Source organism: Pavona decussata, unplaced genomic scaffold (genome assembly GCF_977016875.1).
Source record: "Pavona decussata unplaced genomic scaffold, jaPavDecu1.1 SCAFFOLD_270, whole genome shotgun sequence".
Lineage (NCBI taxonomy): Eukaryota > Metazoa > Cnidaria > Anthozoa > Scleractinia > Agariciidae > Pavona > Pavona decussata.
Genome location: NW_028145672.1, coordinates 1,152,482 through 1,166,272, shown reverse-complemented (window position 1 = coordinate 1,166,272; position 13,791 = coordinate 1,152,482). Strand labels below are relative to the sequence as shown.

At 38.0% G+C, this 13,791-nt stretch overlaps 1 protein-coding gene across 1 annotated transcript in view; it reads right to left on the bottom strand.

Annotated features, from left to right (window-relative positions):
- LOC146455782 (uncharacterized) overlaps positions 1-13,791 on the bottom strand; it is a gene marked incomplete at its 5' end in the record, with an annotated part of 64,715 nt that overhangs the window by 8,625 nt on the left and 42,299 nt on the right. Inside the window, 12 exons of the mRNA XM_085093949.1 lie at positions 597-710; positions 1,502-1,597; positions 2,127-2,300; positions 2,987-3,121; positions 3,535-3,642; positions 3,914-4,024; positions 4,806-4,916; positions 5,516-5,626; positions 6,356-6,451; positions 7,437-7,742; positions 13,029-13,133; positions 13,576-13,674. Coding sequence (XP_084950075.1) covers positions 597-710; positions 1,502-1,597; positions 2,127-2,300; positions 2,987-3,121; positions 3,535-3,642; positions 3,914-4,024; positions 4,806-4,916; positions 5,516-5,626; positions 6,356-6,451; positions 7,437-7,742; positions 13,029-13,133; positions 13,576-13,674 — 1,566 coding nt within the window. The remainder of the gene's footprint in view (positions 1-596; positions 711-1,501; positions 1,598-2,126; positions 2,301-2,986; positions 3,122-3,534; positions 3,643-3,913; positions 4,025-4,805; positions 4,917-5,515; positions 5,627-6,355; positions 6,452-7,436; positions 7,743-13,028; positions 13,134-13,575; positions 13,675-13,791) is intronic.

Sequence of the window (13,791 nt, the reverse complement as noted above, 5' to 3'; positions counted from 1 at the left end):
TTGTTGCTAAAGACCTTTAGAACGACTTTGAATCAAAACAAAATTTAAAATTTGACAGTCTAAAACCTGTGCAGAACAAAATTATCCACCGAACCGAAAAAGATGACGACTCGTATATTTAGCTTTAATTCTTAGCTTATGAAAGCCCTAGCTTACACGCTCATAAAAACGAACAGAAAATTAAAACTCCAAACCTAGCTATATAGTATACACAGTGTTGTTAGTACAAGGATAAATTTCGCAAAACAATAATTGGTTTTCTATGAGCCTATTGCCTGCTCCAGGTTCGCAAGGCATTGTGGTAAGATGTACAGCCGTCTTTTCCCGTGCGATGGATTGTGTCTGGTCATGACTGGATGTAAAAATGAAAAAAAAAAAAAAGCCAACATAGCCATTGCCTAATTAATTTCCGTGGGCATAAATGCTTCTAATTTACATCATCTCAGAAGATACAGTTTTTCCTTCCCAAAATCCCATGCCTCCATTTTCCAAATTTGGGTTGTTCCATGGAGAAAGTAGCAAATAATTTGCACAAATTTTACTGTGGTGTTGTTTGATTACTCCTTGATATTTGTGTTGTATATCTAGTATTGTACCTTTGCATTGAGGTCCACAGTATCCAGGATAACAATCACAGTCATAGCTTCCCTCGGGCCCCTCTGTACATGTGCCATGTTGGCAAGGATTCGGATAACAAGGGCTGGTCACATCTTGAATCAAATTAACAAACGGTTATCGAAAGAGACAAGCACATAATTATTGCTCTACGGTTTGCATAAAATTGGAAGAAAATTTCGGGCAGTGTCAGGAAGACCCTGTCAATACATTTTAATCACTTTACATGAAACTGTAAAACTGTGTTTTTAAAACCGCAGGTTTTGGCCATCTTATTTGTTTTCACTGAGTACGTATACGGGCAAACGATTCAAAATGATCGTAAAAGCTACTCGTGTGACTTATATAGAATCAAGTTCTACATCGTCGTCTTCCAAGGTCTATGTTTCTTGAAATTAAATGTTACCATGGCAAACAAATGTAATTTTAGTGGCTTTCTGTATTTTTGAGGAAATCCAGATGTTCTATTGCAAGATAGCGGATCCAAGATGGCCGACATTTATAAATCATGAGGTAATCCCCCCCCCCCCCCCCCACTCCCGAAACGTTCCTGCACGTCCTTTTCAACCAATTTTCCTTGCCACAGCTTTTATGCTCGCGGGCCGATGGAGGGGGCAGGAGGAGGAGGGAGGGGGGGGGGGGGGTGAGGGGGCGGAATCTTCCCCTACACCACCCTTTTCCCCGACCTTCCTGTAAAGAGGCAAAAAAAGTAATCCACTCTTTTAAATTATATTTCCTTTCCCTTATTATATCCCAAGACACAGTGGGCCTGTTGATTGACTTAATCAGTCAAAGTCGACTGTCAGCCAACAACATGTAGAGTCTTAACATCGATTTAAAATAAATATTTATCGAACAAACAGCACGAACAAGTATTCAGACTTACTTCTACAGTACTTTCCGTCTCCAATGAAGTGTGTCTTGCAAACACAATGGTGATTGATACAGTCGGCATCAGGATGACACAGAGAACACAAATCAACTGAAATGATTGAAACAAATCGATGAGTAATTGACTAAGCTATTGGAAAGCTAACAAACACAGTTATCTTAATTTCTTTGAAACAAAGGCAACGTGGAAATTTACTTTCCCAATTTAGGCTTCAAGGGAAATTTAATACTTTCGTGCTAAGAACGTCAAATAACTAGTTTCAAAGATTTGATTGTCTAATAAATTTGGGAAGTAACATCCATTTATCTGAAAGCAATTTTCAATAATGACTGTGGAAAGTCACCCGTGGTTTGGTTATTTCCACATTACTAAGCTGTATAACTGATTAAAAAACTCGCGCCCTAATCGTAACTAATCCCTTAAAACTAAAAGAAATCGTCAGTTGGATGCGATCGTTATTCCTGCTCGGCGCCTGTTTTTCGTATTTGTGTGTAGTTCTGATTGATTAACTCAATGCCTTCGATTGTGATTTGTCAAAATTATCACTTAAATTTTGAAAATTGCTCTCGAAATTCAATCTTCGTGTATGAGCTTCAACAAGAATAATACAACTACTTACTTTCGCACCTTGGTCCATTGAATCCCGGTGGACAGTTACAGGCAAATTGCAGATTCATCGACGGAACAGCTACATCATGAGTATAATGCTGCTCGCGTCCCTCGTGCGTCGTGTAATACGTGTCTACGCATGTGCCACCGTTGAGACAAGGTTGATCAATACATGGATGAGGTACTAGAAATGATTGAAAAAATGACTCAACTAGCTATAAACAAATTAAGAAGTGAAAATAATGTATTTATCAGTAATGACACGGAAAAAAGAAATTCCGAGTGCTCCTATCAGGAGTCGAACCTAAGACCTTACGATTACTAGTTCGGATGCTCTACCATTGAGCTACAGGAGACTCGTGGGAGCTAAGGCCATTAAACTAGGTTCATGTATTGGTTAATGTGTATTTTATCAACGCCAAGAGAGCTATTGATGGAAACGTCCCCAAAGAACAACAAGTAAGTAAAGATACGTAATCTAGTGCCATTTATACACCATAACAAAGTTAAACGTTTCAAAGTAGGAATAGCCTTCTGGAAATCCTAAAAGGGATCGCCGGAATCATTGGTCAACGGAGCTCTAGTGTAGCTTTGAAAGGTAAACTCCTACTTAGTGAATATGTACTGTATATAATGCCTCTCCGGAACTTGAGCTACTGCAAGAGGGCCTGTTTACGAAGTATTTCAAATCCGAGTAGTGACTTATTACTCTACAGAGGAGAAAGTCTAGGGTTAGTTAATAAGTATACAAGAATATGACCGCTTCGTTAGTTAGTCAGTGGCTTCTCAGTGAAACGCAACAGAGGTAAAATGCATAAAGAACAAACTAAGTGAGGACAAAACGTCAGTTTTTCTTTAAATGTCACTTACCCTGGCAAATGCGTCCTCTATAATACTCCGAGCATGTGCAGTGGAATGTCCATCTGTTGTTACGAGAACGCAAAGGATGGTCAACTGTTGAACAAGATCCACCATTGAGGCACGGATTTGGATGACATACGCGATCTGTAGAGAGGAAACGATTTGAGTGAATTGGAAGTATGTTGAGAGAAAAAATGAGACTAGGTCTAACTAATGTCTCCAGGAAAGTAATGAAGAGGGCAACAAAACTTATCAAGGGTTTCCATAAGCGGTAATCTAACCAAACATGATTATCATCTATTATCATTTAAGCACTGTCGCCGTCATCATCATCATCATCACCATCATCATCATCATCATCATCATCATCATCATCATCATCATCGATATCATCGCCTAGTCAACGCCCCAATTATCCTGATTCTGAGGAACTTTGCACAATACAGTATTTTTCAATCCCTTTCCCTAGCTACAAGGGAAAAGATTTAGGTGTGCTACCAAAATGTTTAGGATGATAAAAAGTAGTAATTACTGGTAGTGAAAGGTTCCAAACTCACCTTGGCAGAATGTGCCAACATATCCTCTGAGGCAAAGACAAGGTTGTGAAGGATTCTCTACACATCTTCCGCCATTATTACATGGATTCACATAACAGACATATTTCTCTGCAAAGTTTAAGCATACAAATCACTTGGTAGTGTTAGCTGATTGTGAACATACTCAGCAAAAAGGAGATTTACAAAACATTTTAATACAAGCATTTCTAAAATTTGTCAAAAATGGAGGTTAAGGTATAAGCTGTGATCTATTACCAAAAGCAAAATTTCTGCAGGGATATTAAAACATCAAATAATAAATATGTTGATCTTTTCAATTTAGAAAGCTGTCAAAAGACCAAGGAACTAAAGTGCTAAATAAAATAAAAAGGTCTGTTACCATGGCAATAAGCTCCATGAAATCCCGGATGACATTGGCATCGAGCAACACCGTTGGCATTTTCACATGTTCCTCCGTGCTGACAAGGGTTTGGGTAACATGAATCAATTTCTGCAAAAAAAAAAAAAAATAAAAATAAAAACATTCTTTATCGCCTAATGCTTTATATCAACGAATGGTTCCCAACTTTAGGCTTACTCTCCCTCCTACAGAAGACACAAAACTACGTGGAATTTATTTTTTTATCTGTTCTCAATAGGCCATTTCCGAGTTGCTTTGAACCTCATTATGAAAGCGAGGCTAAGTGCAAAGTTTTTGTTATGAAAATTAGTTTTCATTCATATGCAAACAAAACTAATTTTCACATGAAAAGTTTTGCACTTAGCCTCGCTTTCATAGTGAAGTTCACAGCAACTCGGAAATGGCCTATTCCGTCTGTGTTTAGTGCTGTTTACCCTCTAGCCCTCTAGATTTCATTTGAGCCACATTTTGTCCTCCGTCCTCCCCTTCAGCGACATTCTCTGCTCTCTCACTGGAACCCCTTCTCCCTCTCCCCCCCTGCATTGGTTACATTTTACCTCCCATGCCTTATCGTAGCTAACGTTCATCTAAAGTTCTTCATAGATTGTTTTCACTTTCCATTGTGGGTTGTTCGTGCATTGCTCTTTTTTTTGCTATTGCTCGTTCACATCATCATCATCATCATCATCATCTCCACAATCATCAATACTTAAGTTATAACCTGAATAATTATGGCTGGCACGTCTTTCATCCTTTTTTTTTCCTTTGTTCTCTGTTAGCTTCCTTGTTTGTTTGTGTTTTTGTTTCTTTTATACATTACACGACCTGGCAAACATATTGCTTTTTGCATATCATTTCTTTTCATTCTTACCTTTGCAATGGGATCCTCTAAATCCATTTTGACAAACACACCTGTAACCTTGAATTGTCTCCACACATTTGCCTTCGTGTTCACATGGATTTGGATCACAGAATAATTTATCTGGAAAGTAACAAGGGTCCACCCTGGTTTAATCGAATTATGAACTAAGGAAAGGTGCAGTATCTTAAAAACTATAATTTCTTATTTAACGTAGGTACGAATCAAAATAATGAATGAAGAACAACCCCAATAAAACTTTAGTTACACGAGGTAAAATATCAGTTTTTATAATAAGGAATAGATTCCCTATGAAAGCATTAACAGCCTCAGGACAAAGAACATTTTATTACAGAACTGTTGGACTTTGGAACAATTTAGACCTCCTTTTAAAATCAAGCCGTTCGGTTCAAGTTTTTAAACGTATCTTAAAGAATAAGCTTTTGGACAATTTTGTAAATACTTCCTGAACTTCATTTATTTTTAGTATTTTTCTCGATTTTAAAGTTTAGATAATGCTGTGAATGTTTTCTTAAATTTGATTAATTTTGATTGTGTAGTTATTAGTAACTTTAGTATTTAAATAATTGTTCCTGGAAAGCCCCATTGGGGAGATAACAATAAAGTATGTATGTCTGTACGTATGTATGAATTAACTTAACCATCGTCACCACCATCAATTATCAGTCATCAACTACGCCATCGAAATTATCTTGAATTACCTTCACAGTTGTTTCCAGTGAAGCCTACAGCGCATTTACACATATAGCCACTGTGTTTCTCAAAACATTTTCCGCCATTTTTGCAAGGTCCAGAAAAACAGAACTGTTGTTCTGAAGAAAACAAATACAAAGCAAAATTACAAATCAGTCTGTTAAAAGAACTAAAAATTCCATCAGATAAATTGCATATTACATGTATCTTTAAATCCCAGCTAATAACTTAAAGGGACAGTGTTATATATCTTGGGGTCACTCATATTTGAATTGATGGAATGGTGAAAATAATGATTATGTTTTGTTAACAATAACCCAGCTAGTACACAGAAACTAGTATTAATTGTTTGGCCGCGGATGGCTAAGATAGAAGTGGACTGCAACTTAAAAACTTGACCATTTTTTTCAAGTTCTTCTTGTGTATTGTAGAGAAGTCGCAAAAAACTGTTATTTTCAGAGGAATCCCTTAGTGTTTTCTTCCCTGTAGTGTAACAGCAATTTCATGTTACCAAAAGGACGTCAGAGCAGCAATTTTGTAACAATCTCAATGAAGTGAACAAGACTTTTAAATTTGAAAGACATGATGTTTCGGCAACTCCTGTGCCATCGTTAATTTCATGTTAGAATTAAGGGTCTTTGTCAAATATTTGCGCCGTTTTGATCAAAATACAGCAAAATGGCCGTGATAGTGCCCCTTTAAAACACGCTTAGACAGACGATAGGAACAAACCCATAGCACTCTCTCTTCAGTCCAACAATCTTGGCATAACCATTCTTCAGAGTTTCTATTTCTGTGACTTAAATGTCTTATGTTAGGGCACATAAGAATTGTAATGAAGAACGTACTTTCACAAAATGTCCCATGGTAGGGAGCGGGGCAATCACAATAAAGACCTCGGCGAAAATCCTGTGCAACAAATCCACCATTTTTACATGGATTCTCTGGAAAAAAAAAATAATAAATATAAAAAAAGACAGGATTAAATAGAATCATTATATTCCAATACATTGAACTCGTCTACGAGTAACTGTTTATAGTTTTCCGTAAAGAAAACATAACGTCGACATAACATTGTTATTTGTTTAAGTAACAATGACTAGTATTGTTTAAATTAAACTTGCAACTAGCACGACACAACATGAACTAGGTTAGCTTACCGTCTGGGAAAACAAAACCACTCCATTTTCGGTCAATGTGTAGGCAATTATAACAAAAGGTTCCGTCTTCACTGTGTATTTATCATCGATTCAATTAGAATGGCTCAACGAACGAAAGATACATCTTGTATCACTTCAAGGTAAATTTAAAACGTATTCGAGATATTGGCCTATAAGAGGGTGCTAATGGGGTTAACAGTTAACTGACAACTGATTGGCCAAAAAAATAGTAGTTAACTGATATTTGGCCAAAAAATTAGTAGTTAACTGATAAATGAAAAGTTAACAGTTAAGTGATATTCTATTAATTAAACTAAATACGATTGTTGTTGTTAACAGAAGCAAACAAAGTTTTTTCCTAACAGCGAAGCTATTTCGTGAGTTTTACCTGTCCCGTTGCATGACCAGGTAACATATCAACTGATATTATATGCGAAAGACGCCAGGGTGGAGGTTTTGTGAATTCATGTAATATATCTTTATTTTAGTAAGGTCCAACCCCCAAAACTGATTGAGGTTTTGAAGTAAAGAAAATTCGGGTTATGAATAAATTATTATTGCTGTGAGATAATAAAAGTAAATAGATAACTAAAATTAGTAGTTAACTGACTATTGGCCGAAAAATTAGTAGTTAACTGACAATTGGGTACCCCCATTAGCACCCTCCTATGAGAGCGAGACCGAGTATTTTACACGTGCTAATAATTCCTAAAAAAAAAAAAAGAAACTCGTTTACCCAATAAAGCTATGTCTAGGTATTTAGACTTACTGTCATGAATGTGCACCTGTAAGACATTTTCAGCGGTTTTGTGCATAACGGGAACAGGCACAGGATAATCCTTCACGTGCTCGATTTGTAAAGGAAGAGGCATTTCCTGGACTCGTCCATAGGGGATCAAATAATTAAGTCGATCCTTGCGTACTCCATTTTCCGATGCTTTAGTGCCAGATTTCTCGTCTGAATTCGCGTCATTACTCCTTGGCTTTGCAAAAGTAAACTTCTTTTGAGAGTTATCCGTGACCTTTCCATTGTTATGTTTATGAATCACTTCCTCGCTTGTTAATTTGCCATACACTAAACATTGGAAATACAAGATAAAAACCCATAATCCGGAACTTAGGTGTTTCTCTCCTAATCGCATATTACAGAAGAGAGAATAGCCCCGTGGAGGAATTGACACTTGAATGAACTGTTCGATGCAAATAGGTGTTAATTTAACTAGCAAGCAACAAAAGATAAGGCTGTTGGCTCATTTTTAATTTATATTTTAAAAACTTTCGTTGTCTGTTCTAACCCACCCACTGATAAAATAAGAGAACCTGTTAGTAAACAATAAAAGACAAGCAAGTATTGACTAAGCCGTCACTGGATTTGCTTGTAACTCACTGACAAATTCCCTGCAAAACGATTAAGGTAAAGTTTATTTGAATGAAGAAATCTATAAATTAATCTAGCGACTCTCAACTGACGATATTCCAAATGTGAGATTTCGAGGCGAATATTAACTTATTAAATTTGAAACGAATAGCGATGTCTAACTGTGTAACTCGATATATATCTGGCCCCAGTTGTTCAAAGGCCGGATAACTTTATCCCTTGGATAAGTCACTATCCGACAGTTTCAATCTGTGCAAAGATTTCAGTATTTCCTCTTGTACAAGCGAATATGAACACTCTAACCACAGCTTAGTTTGGGAGTGTACGAAAACCTTAGCTTGGACAACATTTAACGTGAAGTACTATTTTTTAGACCCTGAAAAGCGCCTTATCCAGCGGATAAAGTTATCCGGCCTTTGAACAGTTGGGGCCTGGTTCCATAATTTTTCCCACTTTTGAAACTAGTTACCACATGAAAGGAAATGTGATGCAATATTTTAATCCTGGAGAACAAATGAGAATGATGTATTATTCAGTAATGACACAGGCACTTGAACGTTTGCCTGTGTCATTACTGAATAATACATCATTCTCACAAGTTACCACATGTTCCTTACAAGGTGCACACAACGAGAGGCTTAAAATGTTGTGCTCCGTTCCAAGGTAGTAATCTATCGTTTAAAGACATATTTGTGATAAATAATACACATTATTTTGCTCGAATGCTTTAGCTGAAACTTTAAATTGCGGAAAGGTTTGGGAAACGGATTTTTGTTAACCTGAATTTACTAGCTGTTGTTGATGTTATTTAAAAGAGAAACTGCTAGCTGAGCTTTATTTGACGACATATTTGCCCCTTCCTAAAGCCGCCGTTACACGTTGAAACTTTTAGCTGAAACTTGTGTGCAACGGCGCTGCGAAACAAGTTTTACGAAGTGGTGTTACACGGTGAAACTCTTGTTTTTTCACTACTGCGACCGTTGCGAGCCGTTGCAGAAGTAGAAAGCGGTTCTACTTTTCGTGAAACTTGTCTGGCAACGGAAGTTCGAAAACGTTTCACGAAACTGACCATGTTACACGGTGGAACGCCTGCTGAAACCTGTTTCGCAGCGCCGTTGCACACAAGTTTCAGCTAAAAGTTTCAACGTGTAACGGCGGCTTAACAATTTGCTGAAGAAAACTGTAGAAACTAAACCCAAATTTCTGAACCGTTGGCTGCCGCAGAAACAGCTTTCTTAGGCGTTTGACGGAAATATAACATTGTAACTTTTATTCGTCGGCCAAATACCAATGACGAGTAATCCTCACCATAGTTTCTAAAAGACAATGGTAATTTTTTACCGTTTTTGGCATTGACATTGCACAGATCACAAAATAATTAATTTGAAATTTAATGGAGCATTTGACCAAATTAAAGAAACGGTGCTGTTACAATATCCATCTGTAGTGTGGGGGTTAAAATAAAGGATGGTACAAGGTCGCGGCCCTTCCAGTGAGAAATTGGAAGACTATTGCCATCAACTTTGAAGATGATAATGTTTCATAACCACCCCGTGTAGGTGCTCTGCACAGTTTCCTTTGGGATTCCATCTCCCAGTCTAGCCTCCTTCCCGTGAGGGAACACCGCTTAGTTAGAACAATAAGGATCGAGATCCCCGAATCGTTAACAACAATGTACACACACTCAGTCAACGCCATCATCTAATGAATGGCAGCTGTAAGCAGTCGAAAAGTCGTGATCCATATGTAAGTGGGTAAACCAGTAAAACCACAAATAAAATGTATCCCTTCTACTCTGCTCTGTACCAAGTTTAGTCCAAGTGCAAAGTATTTTAAACGATCACTTCTTAAATGACTCAAATTTCTGCAAGGCTGATCGGGTATACTTGGAGCATTTTCGTTGTGCGGTTCCTTGTAGATTGTTAACTTCTTAGATCAATTTTAAATCATCAATTTCTTACACAATCATTCATTATTAATTAGTTTTTATTTCGAGGATGTATATAAGCATATTTCATGTAGTGTTTTTAAAATTTTTTTAATCATTCATTAACTGTAAATTAGTTTTTTTTATTCGTGGCTGTATATAGTACTTTTATTATCGATAATCGTTTTCAATTTGACTTTCTATTATTTTGAGGGCCATTAGTTTATCAGTTTCATTACTGTCAGATGTCACCCTCATAAAATAAAGTCTTAGTTACTTACCACATAAATATAATATCAACCGAGACCAACCCAGTTCAGGGATATTCTGTACGAAACAAGGAGGTTGACACGAATTGAACTAACACAATTTTAAGACTCACACAACGGACACCGTAAATGATGCTGATTTATTTATTTATTTATTTCACTTGGCTACATTCATCAATGAGCTCTCTTGGACGTTATTACTCAGGGTAACGTTAAGTGTTCGAGGGTCACATATATTTATACGATTTTAAAACTTTATGAAACAGCCTCATTTTACTTCTATTATAAAGGTTTGTCTTATCAACAGGTAATGCTTAGTTATCTTACCTAGGATGTGTTAAATTTTCAAGTTTAGATTTTATTATTTTACATTCATAATGTTGTCAGCTTTCTGATGACTTCCAAGTGAAGTACGATTGAAGGCACGCATTAGTTGCTTGTTACTTTTATTTTGCTGTTTTTGTTTTTCATTTGTATGGGGCAATTTCTAATAAAGCAACTGTACATCTTCATTTTTCTTCCTTCTAACCTGAAATTACAATATATACAGAGGAGGAAATAAGACTATCTGCTACTGATCATCCGAGCTTTTGTAAATTATTAATTTTGGCTTGGTCTCTTGTAAGGTTCCTTATTGCGGCTCTTGTAACGCCTGTTGGGGGATTTATATTGCAGACGCCTAAAAAAGGGCCTATTATTGGGGCTGTTATGGGACCTTTGGTTTGGCCTGGCATAGGATCTCAAGATGGGACTGTTATAAGGACCCTGTTTAGGGCCAGTGAAGGACCTGTAATAAGGTCTGTAATAGGTCTTCTGATTGGGACTGTTATATGGTAACTGGAATGGTCGGTTATAGTAAGACCTGTTATAGGGTGTTTGATAGGGGCTCTGTTTAGGAGGCCTTTGGTAATGCCTGGTAAATGATCTGTAATAAGGCCTGTTATAGAAATTTTGCTTAGGGTTATTATAGGTCTTCTGATAGAGTCCATTGTAGGGTCTCTGATAAGGCCATCCATAATAGCCCTGGTAAGCCTGGTTATAGGGCCTGTCGTAAGGTTGATAACCAGTGGTATAAGAGCGGACAGGGTAGTCAGAATATGGATAATCCATGGAGGGAGGTCCATTTGAGCCCGGAGCAGGTGGAGCAAGCGCAGGAGGGCCACCAACTGGAGGCGGAGCAGCGGGAGGAGGAAGAGGTGCTGCAACGGGAGGAGGAGGAGCTACTGGAGGTGGAGGTTGTGGGACGGGAGAGGGTGAAGCTGGAGAGGGAATAGGCGAGGTGATTGGAGGAGGTGTAGGAGGGACAGGGATTGGCGGTGGGGGAAGTGGCGCCGGCGCAGGTGAGGGTATAACTGGTGGAGGTGTGGGTGGTGGTGGTGGTGGCGATGATGGCACTGTAACCGGTGATGGTATTGGCGGTGGTGACGATGGTGTCGGGGGCGGAGATGGCAGACCCGTTGGAGATAAAGGAGTAGTCTGTGGGATGGCAGTGGGTGTTTGATGTGGTATAGTTGGATGTATCGTGCTGGGAATCGGAGGAGATGGTCGAAATTCTTCTTCCTCCTCCTCTTCCTCCTCTTCGTCATCCCCGTTATGTATGGCGTAAACTGTCAAACCTGTAGGTCAAAGTATATAACATGTCAGTTTGATTTTCGTCATATTAGATACCGTACAGTAGTATTGTGATGTAGGCAATGTATGCACATACCGTTTCAAGTTTGAGTCACAAGGCAGTTTGTTTAAAGTCCTCCTACCGTCACCACCACCAGCAACAACACATACTTTAAGTAAAATAATAATAATTTGCATACTTTTTAAAAAAGTATATATGCAAATTAAAAATCAGGTGAAACATAGAAAGTAAAAGAAGATCAACCCAAAAATGGTAGCAAAAAATAGATAAATAAATAAATAAATAAATAAATAAATAAATAACTAATGTTATGCAATTCTTGAGATCTGCTGATGCATTTTGACAAATCATTTGTACTACGCATGCTTTCACACTTCCTATAAGGAAGCCACAAGCAAATGATGAGTACAGTCGACTCCCGATAACTCGAACCCTCGCGCTAACTCGAACCGATTCTCCTTTCCTTTCAGGTCATTTTCTATATAATTTTACCCTCAATAACTCGAACTCCCGATAACTCGAACCTTCAAGGGAAATTGAAAAAGGTTCGAGTTATCGGGAGTCGACTGTAGTTAGAGGAGGGTGGGGAAGACCTGAACTTATATAGACGGCTAAAGTCACGGCTATGCTCAGATTTAACAATTGGTGACTTGATAAGTAAAGCATAACACAACTTACTCTAAGTAAGAAATTTTGATTTTTATGCAGGTTTGTTAAGGTTCTTTGAACTCGATTTCTTTTTGCTACCCAAGTAGCTACGTTTACCATAGGGTTCGTAGTACACTGTGGAGTACCCAGCTGGTGGCAGTAGTGGTGGTGGTGGTGGCGGAGGCGGCGTTGGTGGTGGTGTTGGTGGAGGTGAAACATGATGCGGTACGACCTTTTTTATGAGTAGGTAGTGAGGAGCTGCCATAGAAACCATCATCATCAGCATTAAATAGAAACATACTTTGGTTAGGATGGCTTCAAAATGACATTTGTTAAGCCATCAGTTAAACCTAATTAAAACACATAATCAACTCCACATTTTGTGATCAAAACCAACACAAATGACTTACAGAGACATCATAACTTAAAAAAAATTTCAGACGGCAACTATTTCCTTTTTTTTCGAAATGAAGCACTGCTGACCAAAGCACATCAAGACCACTTACGGATGCAACTGTTTCCGTGCATCTGATATCCCGGCATGCATTGACAAGCTCCCTGTATGCAAGTAGAGTAGATAGGACATATAATCGGGCAGCCTTTGTGGCGAGCTGAAACATAATGAAATAGGAAACAGTTTTTTAAAAGAATAATATGTGCTATAGGCTTTATTTACCTGTTGGTAGCATACTTTGGGTAGACGCGAAGTATTATAACCAAACTCTTCTTCTTTATTTCTTTCTTTTTCTAAAACCAAACTCTTCTTACTTTTTAAGGGTCAACTGTCCTACTTAAACATTTGTTCCTCTTCTTCATGCATTTTACAACGGTGAGCGAGATCCATCATTAGCTTCTCAGAGCACCAGTACCAGTATATTGGTGACCTTATTCCACTCATCTGTCTCATGAATGCATCTACCTAGGTTACACCACATTACTGAGAATTAAGTCGTCATGCTTTCCAATAACGATGATGGTTCTATAACGTTCCCTACTGAGTGTAGGGGTTGTGGTCGGTTATCATGGCCGGAATTAACTTATTGACGTTGTTACCTTTGATACATTCATATCCTGTTCCTATGTAACCTGGAATACATCTGCAGCGACCTCGAACACAAATGGAATGAACATCACACTTGGCGCATTTGTCAACTGTCGATGGAGATAATCAAAGAAAAAGTAGTAAATATTTTCGTACGTCTTCAAAATGAGATTACAAAGACAAAAGCCGAGTGTCTGATTAAGTCCAATCCTGTGTGTACGTTAAAC